The 25753-nt window shown below is 43.4% G+C and overlaps 1 protein-coding gene and 1 long non-coding RNA gene across 2 annotated transcripts in view; both read left to right on the top strand.

Annotated features, from left to right (window-relative positions):
- Nucleotides 1-4699: 4699 nt before the first annotated feature.
- On the top strand, nucleotides 4700-15192 carry LOC311421274. The gene is made up of 5 exons (XR_014684780.1): nucleotides 4700-4847; nucleotides 5517-5607; nucleotides 7850-7958; nucleotides 13632-13722; nucleotides 14074-15192. It is a non-coding gene; the product is annotated as an uncharacterized lncRNA (long non-coding RNA).
- A 701-nt stretch (nucleotides 15193-15893) lies between these two features.
- Nucleotides 15894-25753, top strand: part of CASTOR2 (cytosolic arginine sensor for mTORC1 subunit 2) — a 127608-nt gene continuing 117748 nt past the window's right edge. The window contains exon 1 of the mRNA XM_084492920.1: nucleotides 15894-16297. Within this exon, the coding sequence (XP_084349046.1) occupies nucleotides 16185-16297 (113 nt within the window). The 5' untranslated portion in view covers nucleotides 15894-16184. The remainder of the gene's footprint in view (nucleotides 16298-25753) is intronic.

The raw sequence follows: 25753 nt of genomic DNA on the forward strand, positions 1-25753 counted from the left end.
GGGGAAATGACCTGGCTGGCTGTTCAGTGAGCAGAATATTTCCCTGTGAGCACTGGTTGTAGTCAACATTGCTTTCCTGTTGATAGGAGTATGTGTGAGGTATGTGCTTTCTGCAGCAAGAGTGTTTGGTCTTCAGCTTTCCAATGAACTGTGGAGCTTGTCTGTGTCCCCATCACGTGTCACCCCCCAGACCTCCTGCCCCCAGTCTTCTCAACAGTAGAATTCGTTCCCTTTGTTGAAGACCAGTTCCTGACCAGTTCCAGTCTAACAGTGGTGTCGGAAACAGTCATTTATTTTACTGTGGATGAATAAATTAAATAAATGGTTTGCCGTTGTTTCCTTATGGAAATTAAATTGTCTTCAAGGCCTGACCCTAAGAAATAATGAGCTTCTACATTTGATATGAGTAGGCATATGCCGCTCTTCATATTGAGTTCTTAATGTGCTTTCTGAGACAAAATGTAAGTGGATCATGGAAGCAGGTACATCCCTGATGCTTGTGGCCTTCTGGGTCTCATCTGTCCGTCTGGGGCCCCGTGTGTGCCTTCTTCCTTTGTCTCTTTGATGAGCAGTAACACAGCCAAGTGCAGTATGTAATCGCTTGTCTCTTCTCAAGTGTAGAGCAGAAGCAAATCTTGTTTGTAAGGTGAAAGTCTTTGATAGAGAGAGAAGGTTTGACAGGTACCCTTAATTATACTTTTTGGCTTAAAAATGTAGAGGTGAATGTTTTAAATGTGTGCAACACATTGTCATCTGCCTGTACAAACTTCTGTTCAACAAACAACTCTGGACGTGACCCTCTGGAACTATATTAATGTTCATCTGGCAAAGTCCTGGAATTTCATAATCATATAGTTGTCACCAAGATCTTTTTCTTTCCTTTCTCTCTATTTTTATATTAATGGCATCTGTACTCCGTGAAGGTTTTGCTATACTTTGCTGCTGCATAATGAAAAATTATGAAAAGTCAGCAAGCCCATACTGAAAGAAAGTTCAAGCCATGTGAAGACTTCTGTCCACCTGCTTGGAGAAGAAATGTGTATGCAGGAGTGAGCAGTGAGTCCTGTATTTGGGTGCAGGTTGCAGCATTGTTTTTTGTGGGTTTGAAATTTGCAGGTGTGGGGAGGGAAGAAAGTAAACAGCAGCACTGACACTTGGAAGGTGCAGTTAGGAAATCTGGCTTATCCTCTCGCACAAAAATTTACCGTTTTCCAAGTCATAACCATGGAAAGTCGACAGCATGCTGTGTTGTTACATCAGCTCTAGTGTAAACTTTTCATCATGGAAATGTAACTGACACTATCATGTTCATGGCGGCTCAGTGTTGTAGTGGCATTGCACTCCACTGAAGAGTGGAATCTCAAGATTGAGAACATGCTCCCAACTCACATCCTGCGGCAGAGAACATACAGCTGTGCTCTAAAGAATAAGTTTAATACATTTTATGTATATCATCAATATAGGTTCAGAACAAGATAATGCACAATGGTTAAAGCCACTCAATGTACTCTTCTTGTATTCCTCACTGAAGAGCATGTAAAAAGATATTAGAGTGGCAAGTGAAATACAACAACATGCTTTGTTCTGTCCTGGTTTGTCAAGGGCATGTGGACTGCATTGTTCTGTTGTCGTTTGGAGGGCAGTATTTGCTCTGTGCTTCCTCTGAGGTTACCGGAGTGTCTCATGAAGGAGAAGCACCCAGGTGGCTTTGAGCACATACCTGTCTCTAGCACCCTTCAGCACACTTGCTCAGTAATTCAAGGCTCATAGATAGTAAAAGGATGTTCTTTCTTGAGAGGTTATTGGGAGGAATTAATCAAGAATTTCTTATTGAAATGTCTCTGTTGTAAAACGATAATTCATTAAAATCAAACATGTTTTCAGGAGAGGGCTTGTTCTGAGACTATCCTATCACATTCTGTCTTTTTAAATCATTTTTGCAGGAAAGGTTTTGACATTGTTGAAACATCTGCTTTGAACAATTTCTTTTATAAACTCTACTCTTTGAAACATGTAAATGGAAGTCTAAATTGAAAAAGATAAGACAAAATGAACAGTTTCACTGAAAAAAAAAATCAAGCTGGATTTTTCATTCCAAATTAAATGGGGAAAAATATTTTTTTTAAATCACATTCATGTTGGATGGAAGAATGTTTCTCATTTTGTTCTAAAAAATAATGAATAATCTAGCTGGAAATAAGTGAACAGAGAGCAAAATGACAGTTAATTTCTGTTCTTTGCAGAGCAAGTTTACCTCCTGGTATCTTTATGTTAGTGTATGATGTTTAACATTCCTGGAGTGTTCTCAGGACCACTGAGTCCCTCCTGGCATTTGCCCTCACTGTGTTTCTGTTCATGCATGACCTTTGAAACTGAATTCTCCACACCTCAATCAAAACCCTGTGGGAATTCCAACTTCGTAAAGATTGCAGGTTCAGTACTGCGGGCTGCTTGCTGCTACTTCATAGTAAATCTATATTTCTTGTCCAATTTCAGATGCAGGTGTTGCACAAAGTGATAGATCACCATAGCAGGAACCAGCTTCTAGCTTAGCTCTGATACTGTGAGGGCAAAGAGGGTTAATAAGGAAGTAGTCTGTAAATTGGCAAAATATGGTGCAAGAAAACATAGAACAACTACAGAACCAGTCTTTTCATTACATCTCTCATAATTGTTTCCACACATCTTACTAGTAGGTAGGTAATGTGCCTGAAAGTCAGAGCTGGTGTAAACTAACATTATCCCAGAAAGGTCTGGTGGAGTTGTACTATTTCATGCTATCTTCCCAAGAGAGACTTGCACAAAATGACCATAATATGGAAATGACAATGCTATCCTCACTGCCTAAATTTGCTCCACCTGCTGCTGGAGCAGATGAAAATTGATATAATATGAAGAATCTGCTAGAAGAAGGTTCCTTGAAACATCTCTGCAAAAGCAGCTGGAGCTATAGCAACATGCTTCTCATTTAATTGAAAGGATTTGGGGCTGTATTTGCTTTCTGCTTAAATATAATGAACAAGTGAGGGAAAAGAAAATAATTATTTTTGAGGTGTGCTGCTTGGATGCAAAGCCCTGCGTTGGTTTATAGCCATTTTGAAAAGCAGCCACAACACAACTGCCTTTCTCTGCACAAAAAGATGGGGACTCTGCTGTGCCAGGGAGGCAGCCTGCCTTCTGTCGGCTCAGCGCCTTAGCAGTGCCACTCTCTCCAGACAGTCGGGACAGATTCCCTTTAAGAGAAGGGGAAGGAAAAAAAAATTAAAGAGGAAAAACAAACCTTTAATTATTTCTTCAGCAAAGGCAGTTAAAGGCACTTGGAGTCTTGAACAGAAGTTCCTTTTTTATTTTGTGAGTAGAAAAAAAAGAAAAAAAAGCTTGCAGTAGTGGTCTAAGCATGATATTTCTCATTTTCAGGCCATTTATGTTCAGAGAACTTGATTCTTCTGCAAGCCCACGTTACTTGCAAGACACCTTCATAATGAATCTTTGCTTCTGTGTTGGACAACAGCACAATAACCATGTTTTTCTTGCCTATCGGATGAAGCCTCCTGTGATCGTGCTTGATATCTTTTAATTTGTCATGGATATTTGTGTTTTCAGTAAATTGTTTAGACTGAAAGTTAGAAAGAAACAGACTTAAAAGGCTATAAATATGCCAATGATTCTGAACGCAGAGGAGACAAGTGTGCCAAAATCTGAATATGAAGTGTGACTGAATAAAACTTTACATGATTATATTATGGACCTTTCTCTTACCAATAATCAAAAAGCTTATAGCCAAGCTTTAACTTCATACAAAGCTTGTAAGTATCCACAATAATACTGAAGGTGGGTACTAAGGGGTTGCTAATGAAATCACAGGCTTCTTGTGCATCAGATACAGATACATGGGTGCAATAGCCTAATAGAAACTATGACATGGGGTGAGTTTATATTACTGGTTTGATCGGAGCAGATTCCCACTGACCCAGTCTTTGGCAAATAGCCCCTCCCTCTCACCTACTGGCTCTTGAATTTTCATGGCCTTCTCTAGCCTTTCAGTTTTTCAGATCAAAAACCTGATGGCAAACACAGCCTGGGACCAAAGTGTCTCTGCTAACCTTCCTTTGGATAATTTCTTGTGAAGGGTTGATGGCATGGCAACGTGCTTTAACTCAGCCCTCTGTATGTGGCTAATGCACGGGTCGTTCCTTTCTCCCTGGGCAGTTTCCTCTGGAGTGGCTTGTGCATCAGTAAACCCTAATGTGCAAGGCACAGTCCCTTGTTGCCACAGCAGAGATTGTGTACAGCAAATGAGGGGCATAAAAATGTCAGTCACATTATACTGATCCACAAGTAAAGCTTATTTTGGACCACAGAAGGACCTAAGATTAGATAATGCCATGCTTTTTGAAACAACCATGGTTCAGATTTTAATCCTAACTGCAGACTCATGTCAAGGTGGCTGTGGGCTCACAGCTTGTTTGTGGACTCATTACTTGATTACTTGGAACCTCAATTAATTTAAGCTCAGCTGTGTTCCAGCAGGCAATGTCTGCAAGACCTTGTCTTGATCCTGTTCTCATGGCCTGTGGCTTATTTTATAGCTAGGCACATGAACATATCCAGAAAGTAATCCTTTCATTTGTTTTTCCTCAAATTTGATAGCAAGTTGATAGTGCTGCCATGGGAAACGGAATCAGGAGGAGGTACAGTTCTCTTTGGACTCTAAACACCGACAGTGAAATGTGCAACACCTGCCTACAGCAGAGATGCCACAGAGCAGCACACCCAGCTCCTTAACCTTCAGCGCAGTCAGCAGCAGCCCCCTTGCAGCCATCAGCATGGACAAGGGCATACCCAGGGTGAGCTAACTGGGAATTTGCCAAGCAGCTGAGCTGTTCTAAAAAACCTTGGGGCCTGAGGTATTTGGGAAGGGAGTTAGAGAATGTGATTGCTCATGATAGCACAGAATGGGATTCAAGGACCAAAAAGGTCTTTCTTGTGTTTTCTATCTGGGCTTTAAAAAACAAACATTTCCTGCAGTTACATTCTTACAAACAAAATCTTACTGCAGCCACATCACTTAAATGGAGGATCAGGCAGTTGGGGGCAGTTTTTCAATGCTTCTGAACACCAACAGAAAATGCAGTTCCTCTGGTCAGGGGGCCTAGCTTGCATCTGGTTCCACTGACATAGCAAAATGGTGCTGGCAGCAAGTACAGAAGTGTGCACGTAAGGAGAGTCAGCCTCAGGATGAAGGATAGAGAGGGAGGCAGGATTTCTTTCATTTTGGATCTTACGCTTAATCTTTCCAAATGTAGTGCTATCACACAGAGTTGCAAGGTTTTGTTCTTGTTTGTTTAGTTTTCTTGAGCCAAAATAATTACTAAATCCCTAGTGTGAATACAATGATATCATTTATGTTAAAACTAGAGAGTGGGAACCAAGTGCTGTTTCATGAAAAGCTAACGTGTTTTGTTTTGTTTTGTTTTTTTCCTTTTTTTTTCTTTCTTTCTTCTTTTTTGAAACAGAAAACCAAAATGCCTGAACCCATTATCTTGAAAAAGGATTCTGAGACAGGAATCAGCACCCTTCCCATATGGTGGTAGCCCAGTGGGAAAGGTCAGGTTCAAACACATTTTTTAAATCTTGCCTTCCACATTAGAGGTTGCCCTTTCTGGTTTGTATTTATGTCTGTCTGCTGGTCTGTCTGACTGCAGTGTATGGCAGTGCAGAAGAACCCCAGAAGGAATGCTGTATCTGTCTGGTTTTGCCAAGCAATTGTACTGTGAGCACAAGAACTGCTTCCCAACCAGTATTTCATTGAAGCTGATGTTTTTCCACAGAAAGCTTTGGTTTCAACAAATCAGCACTTTCCAATGGGGAAGTGTTTTGCCAAAGAAATTCTCCAAATATTTAGCTGTGGTTGTGGTAGCTCCTCAGTAGGGGGAGTTCTGGTATGCTTAGTTATAGGTTCACGTCCAAGAATTTGCAGGACGTTGCAAAGTGCTTCCATGAGTGTGGTTGGTGTATGTGAAATGAATAAAAACCCCTAGGATTTCTGTTCTTCCATAGGCTTCATTATCTCCTACTTTTGCTTTTGCACACTCCTGCATTAAGCCGTGTACTAGTGCACTCCATTCTCATTTCCCCTTGGGACAAGTTCCTCCAATGCAGACACCTTTCTGCTGCTCACCCTGTGGGAACAGAAGCAGTGAAATAATATTCTGGTGGATGTGTTGCCTTACCTTCAACTCATCTGTTTATTCTGCAAACACATGGACCCATTTAAAGTGTTATCTCTGTCTCAGAAGTTTATCTCATTTCTAGCCCTGCCCAAGGAGCAGATCACGTAAGCACTGCCTATTCCACAGCAAGGGTAAGCGGAGCAGGAATTAACTGGGAATTAATGTGGAAAGAGAGGGAAGGAAGACCATAGGTATGTCAAGAACTGAAGAGGCATGGTCTTCAGGTAATAAGCAGCTTAGGAAGCAAGTATCTGTCTAGTCTCTCTTCTCTGTGTAACTCTTTTTTTTTCTTTTTTTTTTTTTCCTCTGCTTTCTGCTAGTGATGAACAGCAATGCAAAATAAGCCACTACAAACAGTCAGCTTGGAGTTCAGAGAATGGTTTTGCTCCCCTTCCACCTGACTGCCAGATCTCGCTCGCCCTTCTCACCAAGACCTGTCCTCCCTTGCATTTATGCACGTACTAAGAGGCGGTGGTTTTCTGTGCACGGTGTTTGTTACAGCTCCACTTCTCCCCACCCATCCCCCTCTGCTCTCTCTACCCTCCCTCCTTGTTAGACATGATTACATGTTGTTTGGCCTCATTCCATTTAGGTTACTTTGCTGTATCATCCTGAATTTGTGCATAGCATAACAGCTCCAGAGATCTCCTAGTCTGAACCAAATGATAGAGTAGGCAGAGTTCATTAAAATAAATAACAGCATAGCATGAAACATAGCCCTGAAGTAATCAAAACTGAAATTTGAAAAAGTGACTCTGAGTGTAAAGAAGTTCGTTGCATGCTGTCTGTGACAGGCAGAAATGGGGTCTTGCAAACAGCCAGTTTTATATGCTCTATTTAAACCTGTCAGCTCACCAGACAAAGGCATGGGTGCTTATAACAAGGGGAGAGAAAGCAGTTGGGAGGGGGATATCTGTGACCATATTGTAGCACCCAGCACATAAATTCCTCCCTTGATCCCTGAAGCTGGGACATTTTTCATGTTGTTGTTTTTTACTGGGGCCAGTGGCAGAGGAAAGCTGTGATTTAAGCCTCAGCATGGGGAATGTTTTATACAAGGCAAACTTTCTATGCTGTTAAATGCAGCTGACAGCCTCCTTCTACTTGCTCCCTTGTGTGTGGATCTGTCCCATTTCTTTAGTCTGCTTGTTTTCAGTGTTTGTGGTGTTCAATTTCGAACTATTTCTGTGACTTTTTCTCTGCTGTCTTAAAATCCCTTTGTTCCTCGCTTCAGCTTTTTTTCCTCAGAGCACTCATTATTACTACTAAACTTCTGTTCTTAAGGTGAAGGTTCAAGGTCCAAAGAGTAGTTTTGAAGAATGTGAATTTTTTTACCAGTTAGATACTAGACAGGGTGCAGCAGAGGAGGCTACAAAAGTGTCTTATTCTTGCATTCTGCTATCAGCATTTGCTACTGTCAGAAACAGGATTCAAGGCAAGATGGTCCAGTTCTGCAGCTCTTTATGTTCATCACTGAATTTATTTTGGCAACTCCTCCCCTGTAGCATCTATGAGTCTACAAATATGGTGTATAAACCAAGTTGAAAGTATTCCCTGGTCATCTCGAAGGAACACACAATCCAAAGATGCGAAAACTCATTTCTGTTTCTCTGCAGAGGTACCCTGTGCACAGATGAGGCATTTCTGTGATTTTTGCACTTGCACACTGGAACCTGAAGCAATTATACCTGACTCCCAAGTGTTGTAGAAGCAGGCCTTGTGTAGGTAAGGAGGTGTGCATTTCCTAATTGTGAAGTGATTTTTGTGTCTTCTTATTCCATCCTTCATTTTGCTTTTAGTCTGTCTCTAGTATTAAAATCCATGGAGTGCACGAGAGTAGTTGTGCATGCCACTGTATCCTGTTTGCAGGGGTTAGCAATGGGTTAAAGTCTTGCCTGGCATGAGAGGCAAGAGGAGGAGAGTGTTTTCAAGTATTTGCTGGAATGCACTGTCTGGAATCAAGGGCTGAGATATTTGAAAGAAGACTCCACATTACAGACTATGGGAACAACTGGTTTTATCCTCCAAATCACTCCAGAAGGCATCACTTCTATCAAAGTAATTGTGTAAAAAAGACCCTGCTGCAGAAGACAAACAGGAAGGAAAGGAGGAGAGGACATGATAATGTGCCAGGGGACATGGAAGCTGCTCGAGAGACCAAGCTCATGCCTGGAGAGGCCTGGGCATGCCTCTTACCGACAAGTGACCAACAGGCCCTGCTCTGTCACAGCAGGGCCTCGCGCCTGGCTGGGATTCCTGCTGGCTTGCACAGCTTCCCTCAAAGGGGGCAGGCTGTTCCCCTGTCTGCTTTTCTTTGCTAATTTTCTGACACAGGATCTCCCTGGCCGTCCTGCAGGCAGACAAAAGCTTTGACTAGCACAGCAAATGTGTAGGAATTAGTCCCTTAGGGCAAGCTGCAACTTCTAAAGCCAGTTTCAACAGCAGTAAATGCATTGCCACAGCCAGAAATTCCCTAGCAAGTAAAGAGCATGGCAGTCACGGACCCACAAAGTTAACGAAGCCACAGGACTCATCCAGAGGTTATAACAACTGAGGTTCGTTTATACCAAGAGATTTAAGAGGTCTGCAGGTGTAAAGGGCAAGTCCTAAACAAAACCCCGTGAGCCTGACTTAGCTACACCAGTTGTAAAAGAAGTGTAGTGTGACCAGAAGTAAATTGCCTTCTGTGCACATTTCTCTATAAATATATGGGCAAATAAAAGAGTTCTCACCATCTAGATGTGGAATATAATTTCTTGAGAAGGTGAGAGGTGACATGCAGGGAATTTTTCCATGTGGTATTTCATCCAGAATTAAATCTTGTGGATGTCTGAATCCTGTGTTTCAGTAGAGCATACAGGATTTCCTCCTGTGCAATGGGATCTTTCCAGAGTGTAGAAAACTGTCCTGGAAAACTTTAGTGGCTTTTATTTTAATTTGGTCTTTGGGAGGAGTCCCAGGATTGCTCTGGAACCTGCCATTCCCTGAGCATCTCCCATGTGTGTTTCAGTCAGGAGGAGACATTCATTCTTCACTTGGAGGTATAACAAAGGGTGTTCAGCAAGATATTGATCATGGCCCCACCAGCAGGCACCTTCTTGCAGTAAATGAAATGTTCACTGCCTCCTGTGATGTCTGGAATCAGCTGCTTGTTGCACCAGGTTTCTGTGGAGCAGACACAGTGTCTGACTCAGTGTAAAATGGTGAGGTGAAGGGGGAGCCATGGATAAATATCGCACAAGTTCCAAATCCTTAATTTGTGGATCATTAACTTCACACGGTAACCCTTGGAAGACAAGGTCATCTGCTTCATGGGCTGGGAAGGTGGTTTTGCAAATAAGGGTGTTTGTTCAACATTGCTGATCCCTGCTGATCCGTTATGAAAGCCACATTAGTTACTGTACCCATACGTTATGTGCAGTCATGTGATGCTCCAGGCCTGAAATACATTTAGCAAGTCAGAAGAGATAAGGCAGGCTACAATCTGGCTTTCTTCCCTTAGGTTTGCAGAATGTGTTTGCAGATGTGTTGCTCTTTAGGAGGCTGGCAGGAGGAGGGGGGAACATTTTCTTTAATAGCCTGTTTCAATACCAGAAGCAAAAGATGAGGTCATCTTTAACACCTCCCAGTAGCTGTGATGTCCCTCCCACAGCCTGAGCCATGCTTGTCTCAGTTCTGCATCAATGATGATTTTTAGCCATCATGAAGTGGACATGACTTTGGCCATTTCGCCTGGCTTCATGTAGAGCCAGTGAGCTGAGCTGGATCCGTCTCAGTGCTGATGGTTGCAGCCAGTGGGTCAAAGTAGCGCACCTAATCAGTAACCAGTGTGTGACCAGCATCGTGGCTTGGAAACTTTCAGCTTCTATGTCAGGTAATGTTTTGGTTCAGTAACACATGCATGACTTTTCCTCTTTTGGTTAATAATTGTGTTCCCTCGCAGACATTACATGTTTCCCGTAGAGTTGTAGGTGCAACTCGTTCATACATGTGTGCATTACTGTGGATGAGAGATTCATAGGAGTGGCTGTAGCCATCGAACATTCAAGGATGTGGACAGGCTTTGTCAGCCAGTAGCTAAGAGAACAAGGGAATAAAACACCAAATACCTGTACTAGGCTCCTCACAGGCCAAGGCTGAGCAAATTCTGCTTGCCTTAGATTAGCACAGACTTAGCCTGTTGCTTTCTGGTGCACCAAGTTTTGGTTGGTACAGTAGTTGGAGGTTGGTATGTCAAGTTACATGCAACCTGTACTTGCTTCTTCATCTCCAGAGGCTACGTAATGCTGATTACAAGTGCCAAAGCTTGCTTCTGCTAGCCCAGGACTGGGAGTCCCTTTCTTTCCTGTTCTGCAAGGACAGTAGCTGTTAAATGTCACCAAAGCGTAGGACATAGCTGGGAACCAGTGGGTGAGGTATTTATCTCCCCTCCCTGAGCAATGTACGTGGTTGTAACACTCCGGCTGGACATCTGGGCTCCTCGCAGGGGCTGGTGCAATGGTAGAGGCTCATCGGCACCTCTGCTGCCCTGGGAGCATGAAATGCCTGACCTGCTCAGCCCACTTTGTACTTCAACAGTAAATTAAAGGTCTTCATTAGCTTATTTGATAGTTGAATAAAATGCTTTGAAACACTGGCACATTAACTGCAATCAAGTTTTGAAAGGTCTCTGGTTGCTAGAAGGAAATTAGCTTGATAAATCACTCTTTTCAATTAACAAATGGGTAATTTTTCACAAGCAAGCCCAGAAGCTATCATTTGGGAAGGGTGTTTTTTTCTTTTTTGTTTTTACTTTTGTTTTTCCCTTTGCTTTTTTATTTTTTATTTTATACATGATTTTTCTTAAAGAACTGATTGAGAGAGACTGGTTGTCACTGGAAGCGTAAGATAGCAGCCTGTAAAGCCATCCTCCCTGTCTGCCTCTGACACACTCACAGGGGTCCCATGGCCAGGCGGTGCCCTGTGAATTGTTCATCCAAAATGGCAGTAGCTGATGGCACAGCTTTGTTTTTTGCCTGCCTTTCTGTGCCTCTGCTCATCGGTTTGTGTAAAGACGCGTTACCCTCCCTGGGTCAGAAAGGCCTGTTTAACTTAAACTAAGGGTTCCAGGATAATTATAGTTACTTAGTAACTTTCATCTCCAAATAAACTGGTTAAGAAATGTGATGGCTTCCCTTTTGGTCAAAACCAGAGACTGACCCGAAGATACCTCCAGTCCTCAAAGCTCTGAACACAGTCTGCATTCAGAAAGTGCTCCCCGAGGCTGGAACAGATTGTGTCCCTTGTGTACTGAGCCTGAAAGGGACCCCAGAAATGCATGCTGACCCCAGTTTCACACCAGAGCTACAGACGTGCTAAGAACTTCATATGCTCTGTCTACTGCGGAGAAGCAAACGCTAGTATAAACAACTGTGACACTGGATTCATCTTGCCTTGGGCATATTTATCCAGGGTATTGCCGTTACGTCATTCACATTGGGACTGGCATTATCTGCTGTTTCACATCTTGGAAGCTGGTACGAGCCCTAGTCAGAGGTCAAGATGCTGTTGAAGTTCAGATGTTTCTGAAAGAAAAGCATAATTCTTGCAACAGCAGAGTAATGTTAGATTTGCAGCGGTGCCATGTCAGACAAATCATGTGAGAGAATTGAAATTATATTTCTTTTTTCTTTTTGAAAATGAGGTTTTATTGCCAAGAATTTAGATACTGCATGTTAAAATCTATCTGTAAAAGGCAACCATAGCCTCATCTTTGAGAACTGAATAGGGTAATTTGGGGCTTTTTTATGGTATCAGAAGAGACCACAAATGATATAAGAACTTCCTTCCACCAGCTAACTAAAATAATACTGAAATATCCTGCTGTAGTTTGGAGTAACTGCATAAAACATGATGACTCACGTGATTAGAAATTCTCCTTTATTTTTCCTCTGTGCACAGAGCTGCTTCTGGTGAACTGTTTGTCACAGTGCGTAATTACATTCCTTTCACCTAAACTGTTTCTACGTTTCCCATTTCTTTTTCCTGCAATGCTGATTGTTCTCGAGTGTCTTGGTTAGAGTGGAAGCGATCTGTATGCAGAGACTCGGGTGTCAGGCTGCAGTGTGGTTTATGAGAAATTTAGCATTGGGACAAAAGACTCGGCAGAGTTGGAGTCTCCCAGAGGACTGCTGTTGACCCCTACCTGGCTGCTGAGGCAAAGGTTCAAGGCACAATACAGACTATCTCCTTGAACTTAGGGTTATCATAAAACATCGCATTCCTTTGGAGGACCTCACCTCTAGTCAAACGGTGCCTGGGGGCAAACAGAAGATGGCTCTTGCCCTGCTTGCGGTAAGAAGGTCCATGTGAACATGAGCAGAAGCTGAAATATCTGAAAACTGCCCATCTGTTCAAGTACAGTCTGCACTTCTACAGGGAAACCCTGCTGCTTCTGGCCTTGGGGCTTCAAAGGTTTGCTAAGCGTTACCAGTGGTCCCCGACCTAGGGCACTCAGAAATCTCTTCTACTTGTGCTGGCTTGTAAGGGCCCTGCTCCCCCTCCAGGCAGGAGGTGAGTCATGGTGCCTGGTCCTCATACTGAGATTTGTTTGGCTGCTATCTCATCTTCCTGTTTTCTTGTCCGTTCTCCCCATTTCTTTGTTCTGTCTGCCCAGCATGTGCTGTGGTAACCGACATTGGAAGCTGTGTGGGCAGGGAATGGGTTTTGTTTTTAATTAAAAAAAAAAAAAAAAAGAAGTGTGGTTACATCATCTTGCACAACAGGTCCCTGCTCTGTGGCTCGGCCAAGAGAGTCCTTCTGAGCTGCAAAAAATATGAAAAACTTGGAATTGCAATAATTAAATGATATTACAGCATGTTGTATGTAATAACAACACATTCCAGTCTGCTCCCTGCATGGAAACTCCCAGGTACACCTGGCAACGAGGGAGAGAGAGATCTGAATACTAATGGCAACTGGAGGAGGGGGCACCTAATCGTATTTTGGCTAATTGCCAGGTTGCCTGCTCTTGAAAAATGTGCCTGTGCTGAGCTAGGCATATTTTATTTTATTTTATTTTTCGTGTGGAGAAAATTGGGTTGGGTGTTGGTAGGGCTTGATATTTTCCTCATGCTTCCTCCAGTCAGCTGTGTGAAGGTTCACATAGCCATGAGGGCCGCGCTCGCTGCCCCGCGAGGCCTTCGGGCCTTCTTGGAAAGGCTTGGAGCAGCTGGTCAGACCCAGGGAAGAAATTGCAATTTTGGAGAGGAGCAGATGTAAACTAACAAAATGAAGAAGTATTTCTGTGTTTTGTGGGTTTGGGGGGGATTTTTTTTTTTTTTGCTTGTTTGCTCGATTCTTCTTTTTTTTAGTAAATCCAGATGACTAACTCAGGGCCTCTTTTCTCCTTCCCTGCAGGCAGAACAAAAGTCTCTGATGATTTGCTTGCTTCAAAAGGTCCCCACTGATTTTACCTTTGGGTCTGTTCTACCATCTCTCATTGTTTCATGTAAGCATTTTCTGTGGTAATTAGGCTGGTAAAAGCATATTCCCTGGTGGCCTTCCTGGAGTGCCTGCCCTCTCTGGGTTGAGAAAGCTCTGCTTGGGGGCAGCATATTTTGTCTCTGAGCGGGGAGGCAAAGAGTCGATATTGTGAATGCTGTCCTGATTATGATGGAAAATCTTTTAAAAGAGGAAAGTTTTGCTGCATTTCCTAGAAGCAGTTCAGGCTATGTTTGTCTGATTTCCTCTGGAAGCTCACAGCAACCTTGACGGTGAATGTTTTGTCCCTGGCTGCTTCCTTCTGGACTCTGCGGCCTGCATTGTCCTGCAGGAACACAGCTATCTCTGTGATTTGCAGATGCAGGTGCAGGCACTTTCTGTAGCTGGGCACAGATACAGCCAGAGCTTTGAAGACCAAGACCTTGAACTAGCAGTGGAAGCAGATTAAAAACCCTCTTCAGCTTCCTAAAATGCAACGCCTACAGTCATCAGGACTTATGCGTGAGGCAACGAATGAAAACAACCCTTAGGTTTTTAAAGGCTTTTAAAAATTGTACGAGAAATTCAATATTTTGTTTCCTTGCCTACAAATGATTGCAAACTATCAATATGAATGCCTCTAATTTCAAGGTTTTTCTTTTGGGATATAACAGAATTTAGATAGCCTCTCAGAAGTATGGCCACGGGCAGGGGAAGAACGGATGTGTCCAGCGGGGGAAATACAGCCATCCAGCGGGAATTAACAGAGCAGAAACGATTTGGAAATTCTAGTTTCTGAAGCTTGCAGCAGGGCTGTATTCAAGGGATTTCTTCAACAGGAACACAGGCCCTAAAAGGTTATTGAACTGCGGAAGCTCATCTGAAGCAGAAGAGTGGCCTGGAGAGGGGCTTAGTTCACTGAGCTGTGTCTTTCCCCCTTGTACACAGCCCATGCCTCAGTTTCCCCACGTGCAGAGCACAAGGACTGCCAGTGATGGTCTTTTGCAAAGCCCATTTGAGATCCAGCAAGTAAAAGTGGCATGGCCATCTGGGTATTGCTGTCATTCAGGGCAGAATCAGCATGGTTCAAAGCCAGAGCGAGCCCTTCCACGTGGCGTGTTAAAACCCCGATTTTTGGTCCAGGTTCTGAGATCCCCCACCCTTGGCACAGCCAGGCCGGTGTGCAAGAGCTGCCTCACTGGTGAGGTGCTGGTGTGGGGCCCGACCCATCCTACCCTGGCAGCACGGCCACCGCCATCCACATCCTCACACCACTGCTTTGGCCTTCCCACTGGCCACAGCTCTCCTTCTGTAACACCTGGGTGCACACTGGGGTCGTTTGTTCACTTCAGTTTTGCTTTGTGGGAAAACTGATACGGGCTGCACATTGGCTGTAAAGGAGAACAAACAGGGTAAGATGGGAGTATTTCTGTATAGGGTGATAACTGGCTAAGATGGGAGTATTTCTGTATAGGGTAATAAATGGGGTAGGATGGGAGTATTTCCTTTATTATGGAAAACTTGTGAAGCTTCTCTTTTTTGCTGGCTCTTGGCTCCTGAAGGATTGCGCTGTGTGCCTCCTGAGCCAAATGATAAAATTAAAGAAAATTAAAGAAAAATAAATAATAAAATAAAGCAAATTAAAATAAAGGAAAATGAAAGAAAAACGAAAGAAATTTGGTAAAGATAAAGAAAATAAGGAAAAGATAAAATATAAGGAAGAGATAAAATATAAGGAAGAGATAAAATATAAGGAAGAGATAAAATAAGATAAAGATAAAATATAAGGAAAAGATGAAATATAAAGAAAAGATGAAATATAAGGAAAAGATAAAATAAGATAAAAATAATTTTAAATAAAGATAAAGTAAAACTAAAATAAAATAAATTAAAATAATACAAAATTAAGATAAAGCAAAGTAAAATAAGGTGAAATAAAGTAAAAATTAAAGACATGACATTTTCAAGAATACAAAGGACCGGGGAGGGGGGGAGGCTCACGGGCAGGCCCCCTCCTTCCCCTCCGAGCCGCCCCGGCGGGGACCGGAGGGGGGCCGGGGGCTGCCGTGGCTGCGCGGACTCCAAGGCCCGGCGTGCGGCGGGGCGCTGCGCAGGCGCGGGCCGTGAGTGGCAACTTGTTTGTGCGGCCGGCCCCGCGCGGCTCGGCTCGGCCCCGCTCCTCTCCGCTCCCTGCCCCTGCCCCTGCCCCGGCCCCGCTCCGCGCCCCCCCGCGCAACTTTGGCACCCCCCGCCCCCGGAGCCGGGCAGGGGGAGAGGAGCCGGGCGAGGAGGAGGAGGAGGAGGAGGAGGGAAGGAGGAGGAGGAGGGAAGGAGAGGAGGGGGAGGGAAAAAAAATAATAATAATAAAAGCAACGGCAACACAAAAAGCGAGCCCGGGGCGCCGGCAGTAAGAGCCCCCCCCCCACCTCCCCTCCCAGCCCCCCCATTAACGCCGGGGCTAGATGAACTACAAATGAGAAAGAGGAAAAGATGGAACTGCACATCCTAGAGCACAGGCTCCGGGTGGCCAGCATAGCCAAGGAGAGCATCCAGCTCTTCACCTACGGATTGATCAAACTTGCCTTCCTCTCCTCCAAGACCAGGTGGGTGCCGGGGACCCCCCCTTTCTGCCCCCCCAAAAGGGGACGGGGTTTGGGGGCGCCCCCTCCTCGCCCCCTCGGGGGGAGGTGCAGGAGTTTGGGGGCTCCCTGCTCGGGGGGCACCCCCTGCACCCCAGGGTGCTGCTGCCAGGGGTGGGGGCACCTTGGGGTGCTGCGTTTTTTGGGGGGGCACCTTGGGGTGCTGTGTTTTTTGGGGGGGCACCCTGCTTGCTACGAGCCGGGGTGCTGGCCCCGGGGGACACCTTGCCCCTTAGAGGGGTGTTTTTTTTGGGGGGAGCAGGGGTTGTGCCCCCCGCAGCTCTCCTGCCCCATCCCAAGCTGGGGGGGCCGGAGTTTGGGGTCCCCCCCAAAAGGTCCTGGGGCAGCGCAACGGGAACAGGTGGGGGCCGGGGGGGCAGGCTCGGGGCCACCGCCGGACAACAAAGGCAGCGGCAGGAGGAGGAGGAGGAGGAGGAGTGCTTGGTGCTGGTGTTTTTCCCCTCTTCCCTTTTTTTTTTTTTTTTTTTTTTTTTTTCCCCTTCTTGCTCTCTTATTTTTTTTCTCTCGCTTTTTTTTTTTTTTTTTTTTTTTCCTCCCCTCTCCCGGTCGTTGCCGCTCGCTGCCGGAGCGGCTCGTGCAAAGGTTTGCGCTAAAAGGTGTTTTTTTGGTGCTGCCGGATTGCAGGAGGGCAGGGGCAGTGCTCGCCTTGCACTTGGTGCTCTTTAAAAATCGTGGTGTTGAGTAATAGGGATTGTGATAGCTTTCTGGAGGGAAAAAAAAAAAAAAAAAAAAAAAAACAACTGTAATGGAAGGCACCGTGAAGAATTTTATTTTTTTCTTAGGGGAAGGAAAGAAAACGCTCTGGCCAGTGTTACTGTGTGTGCCTTGCTGCCTAGGCCTTTCACAGCAAAACAACTTGAATTGCAAATGCATATTCTTATGTCTTCACTTCGCTTGTTGACTTTGTTGCTCTATTCAGAAGGAGGAATGGGAATGTAAATAGCACGACTCAAACTCTTCTTGTTTTTCCAGCCTGATAATTGGTATTTCAGCTTTCTCTTCAGATTCATCTTAGATAGCATTCTTGTAATGAAGGTGGGAAATTTTCTTTGGCAGTAGGACAATAATAAATAGATAATAAATTTGCTTTTTATTTCTTAAATTGTTTTATTCCAAGCTGTAATTCAATCCTCTCTCTGCAATAATGCTTATGGATGAATGGACCTATTTGTGGTGTAATTTGATTACAGTCCCTTATCTCACAGTTAAACTTCATGCATTGAAATCTCACTCTGATTTGGGGCTCATCCCATTTGGCTCAGCGCTAACGTTGTTTGCAGCGTAATGCACATCAGCACCTTGTTTACTGCTGTCCCTGAATACCCAGCGGGGTATTAAAGGCTCTTCAATCTTAAATTTCTATTTTTCATGTGTTATTTCATTGCTAATTGAAAGCGGTTGCTGATTTGGTGGGGGGGCTGTTGCTCCCCCCCTGCTGACAAAGTGTCGCTGTCGGCGTCAGCAATGAAATCTTCAAACCTGTCACTTCTAATGCATAGGCTGGGGGTTGGGGGTTACTGATTTATTTACGTATTTAAGTTCGTGGATGGTCCTGTTTTCTTTTTGCTTCATGCTAAATTTTGTATCTGTACGTAGAGAGGTGTGAAAGGCTCGGACAGCAAGTGTGCCCTTTGCCCTGCGGTACGATAGCTGGTCCCGCACTGGGGTGCAGCACTGGGCAGTTTGGGATTCCCCAGGTCACTGGTGTCTGGCTCTTTCCACGCAGTGAGTAACAGTAACGCTTCCATGGAACCTCACTGGTCAGGAAGAAAGCTGTTTGTGGAAAGGTTTTGTTTGGCATGGGGAGTTTCTATCTATTTCCCTTTTGTTGTGTTTTTGCAGAGAGTAGCAATGTAGGGGAAAGAAGGGAAAGCTTGCCTCTGTCGTTCTTGAGACAGCCGATAGTGCTGAGATGTTGCTCTTTCTCTGGGTTTCTGCACCCAAGACCCCTGCCCTATGGACCTTCTGCTCTGATGGATGTGTTTGTGTGACAAGTGAAAGTCTCTGAGAGATGTAACTGAATTTATGGTCCTGCTGGTTTATTCTCACTCTAACAAGTGGATGCACCCAGGAGACAACAACTTCTTATTAATGTGCAAGACAGATTTCCCCCCAACCACCCCACCTGGGAAGGCCTACATGAGGGATGAAAGCAGAAGGTGGCCTACATCTCTGCTGGTCCTATCTGATGAGATAAAAATGCCCGTTACTTTTACTACCTATCTTTTTCCCATTGAGACCTTAAACAGAGCTCTTACCTGTGCTGCAAGGCTGCCAGTGAGAAATAATGATTTGAGGGACAGATGTGATCCAGAGAGGTGGCAATGACATCACCAGTATCCTTCTGTTGGTAAGGCAAGAGATTCCACAGCTTTACATAGGCTCTCACTTCTGAGAAGTGATCTGGAAGGAGTATTGGAATATCTTTCACGTTCTCGTACACTAGGGAATAGGGCTGGAACAATTTTTCAAATCTTGTACGTTTTTCTTAATCCTCTTGGGAAGGAAAAGTAACAAATCTCCCTCTCGTTAGTTGGCCTTTTGCCACTTTGTCTGCCCTTGTTCATGTCATGAGTCTTTTAATTTAGCTTCTGTTACAATAGCAGTATTTTTTTGAACAAAGAACAGCAATTTTGGAACTATTCCGATGGCCAGAAGCAAGAAAGCAGTTAACGAGGTGAAGAGGTGAGACCAGTAGTGAATAAAACAGTGGGCTGAACTGAGCTGAAAGAAAAACACTATTAATCATAACTTTGTTAGGTATGAGATATCTTATGCAGAGATGCATTGAGACAGATAGTCAAATGATAGCTAATAGTGAAACCCCGACTTAGTTATGCTGAGCAATGTGCTTTTGGTGCTCTGCTTGTGTAAGTAAGTGCAGACCCATTGACTTCACCTGAACTCTGCCAGGCACCCTAGTGGAGGATCAGGTCCCTGTAATGTTTAGTTGCATGCTGAAGATTTGCATGTACCTCATCTCTTTGCTGTTGCTCTCAGCGTCATCATCCTAGTGTTTTACTGATCGTGACCTGTCTTCATTTGGCTCATGGGTTCCTTGGTGCCAAGGATCTTCGCCTATTCAGAAGGTGTGCCTTGTGTTTGTGCATGTAAATGTAACTGTGCCTGGTTTTAACACTGCATCATTTTCTCTTTGTATGTGCCCCTGTAAATGCTCATTCTCTGGGGCAGAGAATTGTGCTCATCCTTCCCACCTGTAGTGCTGCAAGAAGAACAGCTTCCCTCCCACCAAAATTAAGCACCTCCTTTCTACAGGGTTAAAACATCTCATGCTGTCAGATGATGTGTCCCAAACGACCTGCTCGAGGACTTGATAGACATCCTAATGTGCTACCATGCTCCAGCCTTGATCTTTGTCCTGCTTGCAGCACACTTCTAACTACGTCTCCCTCTACAGCATAAGAATTAAATCTGGATGGAGGGGGAGGAAGGACAGTTTCAAGTCTTGGGTAACGCCTGCACTGAGCCACTAGTACATGGAAAAAGTGAGGTTGACCTTGTCTTTTGAGTTTATAAAAATATATACGGAGAGTTCAAGTCCTGGAGAATCAAGTGGGGTCAGGGTTTTTCCAAGCACTGTGTATAAAGGAACTGGCCTTCGTTTGCTGGTTTCTGGGTAATGCTAAGATAGAAAGACCCTTGAACATCTGGAGTCAATGAGTTAACAAGTAGCCTTTCCTCTCTTGGTCCCAGTACCTAATATAAAGGTTTGGTGGTAAACAGAGAATTGAAGTAGTTGAGGGAGAAAGGTGTTATTTAAATTCTAATGATATTAAGTTATAATTAGGATGAAGTTGAGAGGTTGGTTTGTTCACAGAGCTGGGCAGTTAAAATAATAGTAGGTCCTGTGCCTAGCATCGAAAATCTTAAAATCTGTAATTGAGAGTTTTCTGATAGCGTTTAGTTTGTGGTGGTCCTTGTTATTTCAGTGTGCTAAAGAGAAGGAACAAATTCTCCATGTGTGAAGGGTGAGACCTCAGTCTCAGGAGTGTTTAAGGCAGCCATTTCTAAAGCATCTTGTTTTCTTCTGCAAGGCTCCCAGGTCGCCTTCTAGAGGTGCAGTTGCTGCACACCGGTGGCTTCAAGCAGAATCACAGGTACTTTGCAAGGTGCAGATTCCAGACCTGGCACTGGATCCACGAGAGAGAAGAGATGCTTCCCAGAGGAGCCGGGTGGGCTGCAGGAGCCAGGCTGGCCTCTGCCTTGTGCTCAGCACTGCTGCCACGCTGCCTCTGCCAGGGGACGCTCGGAGGCAGGAGGGGTTCTCAGAGAGGTGCTTAAAAATGTTCATTCCAATCAAAGGGTAGTGAGAAGTAAACAGCGATAAGCTGTGTGGAATAAACTGGCTTCTCTCAGGGAAGTGGTGGAGTCACCATCCATGGAGGTCTTTAAAAGATGCAGAGCTTAGCGATATGGTTTAGTGGAGGACTGTTAGTGTTAGGTCAGAGGTTGGACTCGATGATCTTGAGGTCTCTTCCAACCTAGAAATTCTGTGATTCTCTCGTATATAAATAAGCCATGAAGCTAGGTTTGTTATTTTTGCTAACTTTGTGATAGTTTCTTTGGTGATGTGTCCCTTTTGCTTAGTAATAATCGACACCCCTACTTATAAACAATGTGTTGTTGCTATTAATATAAGTGTTTTTCATTCCCTCATCGCTTGTTTACCGTTTAGGTGTCCTGAAATTGGAGATACTGTAATAAAAGATCTATTTTGGATTTCAAAACATAATAGGATGAACAAGTGTTTGAAATATATCTTAAAATCTGCATCATTTAAGGGAGTTCAGGAGATCAGAAGTCCATTCCTTTGGTATAAACTTAAGCAAACAAGGGTCATTTATGTCCCTATTATGAAGTACAGACTGGTCTGCAGCGTTGGGTGATCTGGCAAGGATAAGTTACTCCTGTTGCTAAAACCTATTGCTCTTGGCTTCCACCCCTCAGTATGTCCCAGGAAGACCACTGAATGGAGGCTTTTGCGGTGTTGACTCACCAGAACAGGTTGCTCTTGTTTTCCTTTGGTGTGGCAAAGGCTCCAAAATGACTCATTTTTTCTTTTTGGTGTGTGGTATCTGAGGTCTGGGGACTCCTTTTTCAGCCCGGCTGGCTGACCATCAGTTATGGAGGGACCCAAACATTGATGTCCAGATGCCACGGGAGGCTGGAGCAATGTGAAGTCTGGTGGCCGAAGCCACCTGCCTACCCTTCCCCAAAGCACTCAGCCTTCCTGACTGCCTTCCCGTGTCCCTGTGTGGTGCTGAGCTTGCTGCTGCATGGTCAGGACCAGCGAGAGCTGGGGAGAATCAAACAAGTAAGAGGGAGAGCGAACAGATGTTTGTTTGGGCCTAACAAAGGACATCAGCTCTTTAATTGTGAATGTCATCGCTCTATTTGGGGCTGCTGGGCATCCCAGTTACCACTGGGATGTGAGGACATTCTGTGGTATTTTAATACATTAAACCTTGTAAAGAGTGGGTTTCCTTCCTGGTAGTCTCTTACTGTTTATTTTCAAATGTTGTTGTGATTTTCCTTTCTTTTCTGCTCTGACACTGCCCTGGTTTACTCCTGTCTCTGCCTGGCAAGTGTCCCTCTGTCCCCAGCCTGCCCTGAGGCTGGTGCCTGGTCAGAAGCTGTCAGGAGCATTTAGAAAGTAAGTGGGATTCAGAAGGCAGAATCTGGACCAAAGAAGCAGTTCTGGACCAAACTCACAGTGCCTTGTAGCTGGAGAAATGTTTGGTTTAGATGTTGGCTTTTGTAACAGAACTGTTCATTTTGTAAGATTTCCTCCCTTTCCTCTCCCACCCCCCATCTGAACTTGGACATTTGCCTTTTAAATAAACAAACACCTGGCTGTAGCTTGTCCTGGGGTGGTTGTTATTCCTCATTTCCCATGCTGAACTGCTGCTGTCCATGGCCAGAGCTGTTGCACAGATGCAATCCATCATCTGGGGATACGCTACAAGTTCAGTCATGTAGAGGAAGCAGCACTGGTGCCCACTGATGTTGAGCTGAGAAATAAAAAAGAGGAAAAAATATTTATCTTCTGCCATGTAAATTGTTAAAACTCCCTTCAGCTGAATATTTGTTTATTACTTTCAGATGAAAGTCAATATTTAAACGAAAAATGTGGCTTTTGTTAGTTCCTAGATGGCTTCCTCTGCAAGCTGGGCGCTCTTCTGCTTCAGCAGCAGCGCTGCAGGTCTGCTAAGGATCGCATGACTGTTGTGCATTTATCATCGAGAAGTAACAGTTGAGTTGTTCATTAACACAATAGCTTGAATCCACAGGCTATTCCTGCTGCTGAGTTATAACTTAAATTAGGCCCCGTTTGATAGCTGGAACTATTTGACAGTGCCTTGTTTGTCCTCTATAAATATGTAGATCTTTTCACTTAATTCTACTCTTTTTTTTTTTTATATCTGTTGAGCACACTACCTCATTTATCTAATACACAACTCCTTAATCGTCCTGCATGTTTCAATTTTTTTAAATGTGTTTGGACAAGAGCTACAATTTCTTTTTCAGAGGAAACAGTGCAGATTTGTTCTTTTGTTTACTGCCAACTCCAGAGTAAACTCCAGCTCTGATCTGCTGATAGCTGAAGGCTGGTGAAGGAAGAATTATACAAGAGGAATGTGAGGAAATAACTCCATTCATTGCAGTTCAGAATCAACAGAGCAAAGCCTGTAAGTTGCAGTTATCATTTCAAAGTAAAAAGATCTCTCCTCCCCCAAGCTCTGCTTGGTTTTGTATAACTAACTGTAAGATACAGTTGTTGAGAAAACAACAGACAAAAATGTTTTATTAGAGAACAAAGGAAATAAAGATTGATAAAGCCTTTTTCATGACTATATAGTCCCGTTAGTTTCAGACATACAGCACTAAGTTTTACTGTGCTGCCCATGGAAACAGAGAATCAGATCTCATTTTTGTGGTCTGATGTATCATAAACATTTTGTACTGGTTGATAAAGTTTTATTTTTACAACCAAAAGAAAGCAATGAATGCCTAAACTTCCTCACCAACCAGATCTTGTTCCTTACTTTGGTTAAATATTCTTAACCGGAGATTAAAATAAAAAAGTCCTTCTGTACTGCAGCCTACTTCAAAGGGCTCCCAGCATTAATGCTGTGCTATTGGAGTTGCTGTTTAGCACAATGTTGGCATGAGGAAAAGACAAGTGAGCTTGTTTGGTGGCAGCAAACCACGGGTAGTCTTTGGAGGACTTTGGGACGTGCTATTGTGTGGATGGCTCAGTTGGCAAAGCAATTGCTTTTCAGACCTTTCTGGACCAATTCAGTTTCGTTGATGTGATGGAATAAGTGTTTTTTTAAGATACTTATGCTATTACTGTCCAGTAGTTGTAGGGAGATGTAGGCTGTAGTTGCTGGTCAACTGTCCTTGGCCCAAATTCTTTTAGTAGAAATTGTTTGTAAAGAAGGAACCCAACTGCTTCATAAGTGTGAATGTGTTTGATGCAGATGTAACTCTATAGGAAACGTTGCTTTTCTTAACCCACGGTTTTAGTGTCCTCATTACAAAGGATACCAGAGATGTCATAAGGTATTGCAAACTACATTAATTTGAAAGTAAAAATGCAACCTTGAAGTGTTATATAAAAGTATTCAAATCGGTGGACTTTTTACTATTATTATTTTTAAATGATACTGGGGGCAATTTCTAAAGCTGGGAGGGGAAAATTTACAAGTTTTGACACAGGTAGAACAGTTAAAACGTCTTTTCTGGTCTTTTTTTTTTCTGTTCAGGCTTTTAGAAATATTGTGTCAGAGGATCTGAGCAATGATATACACTGGTTTTAGTGATACCTGAATATTTATTCTAGTTCTGTGATTAAAAGATGAGCATTCAACCCTTTATTATGCTAGAGAATATATCCTGTTTTACAGGGCGAGTTGGCTGAAGTTGACAAGTCAGAGACCGTGATGGAAATGGCCCATGTTAATCTTGTTTAACATTTGTTATTTTTATTTCTTTTCCTAAAGAGCGATTGACTCTCCTCTGCTGATAGCTTCTAAGGCACTTGCTTGCAAATAAATGTGGTCTCGGCAAAACGAAAAAAGGTTGTTTTAGTAATGAGAAGGATATACTCTGTATGCATCTAAGCAACTGTATACATTTACATAGATTTACTCAGTCTTTATTTTTATGCTTTTTTGAAAATGATGGATGACTTATTTATTACATGATTAATCTTCCAGTTGTGATCTTCTTCACGCTGCTTTTGGGTGGAAATTGGAGTTTGGTTATAACATGGCAAGCAAGCATTTTGATTTGCTGTTTTAAAATAATGAACAACATTAAATGTGCTGAGTATTTAGAAAAAAAAAGTATGAACCTATTTTGTGTATGCAACTAAACAATTTGTTCTGATCTGTATAAAACAAACTGATTTGATGGTGACGTGAGACTATGCCTGTCAAGAGATTAGAGCTAGTAGATCTCAGCCTCCCACACCTACTTCTTGTTTGCAGACTGGAGGGGAAAAAAAAAAAAAAGAAAAAACAAATTTACTTGCTTTTTCAGTTCCTAATTTGTGTCTCAACCTGGAATGAACTAGTGATCATTCTGAACTAAATTGAGAGAATATTTTCCTCGTTTCAAATTACTCTTCTTGCAGAAGATGTTGTTGCTATTAAAATCTGGCTTATTGCGTAAATGGACTGGTTCCAGTTGCTTTGTCACCGATTTCTCCTCAATTGACTTGTTAAATTTGCTTTGGAGTTTCAGCAACAAACATACTTCCTTTGATAGTTAATTCTTGTTTAAACAATCTTCCTTACACGTAAGATGCCATCACTCAAAAAATGATTTCAGGTATCTGAAATCTGTAGATCGGATTTTATAATGTTAAAATAAAATTGTACTTTTAACTGTTTTCATGTCCTAACTACTGGGCTGCAAAATGGGCATGGTAGAATTTCCCTCTCATTGCTGCGGAGATAAATTTGCGACAGACTGTAAAATACTGAGATGATGTGTTTTGAGGTGTGCGTTATCACCCATTTGGCGTTTTCATCAGCCAGGCAGAGTTTTACTGTGCATGACTTGTTTGCGTGAGCTGAGGTAGCAATGTGGGAAACCATACATGCTTGTGGCTCCTTCTCTCGAGCTCACCATGGGTTTTAGAACAGTTGGTGAATGGGTTTCTGCAGCAAGAGATGGGGCCGTGTGTCCAGCAATGCTTGTCTTTTGTGGACTACGGCACACAACTCAAGACAGATCGCTGTTTCAGTTGAGGTCTTTTTTTCAGGCAAAACTCAGCAGTGTAGACTGTCTGTAGAGATTTCTGTGCAAATAAAATTAATACATTATTCTGGAAAATGAAATGGATTTGAGTTACAGGCACTGCAGATG

The sequence above is a fragment of the Aythya ferina genome (assembly GCF_964211825.1).
Source record: "Aythya ferina genome assembly, chromosome: 19".
Lineage (NCBI taxonomy): Eukaryota > Metazoa > Chordata > Aves > Anseriformes > Anatidae > Aythya > Aythya ferina.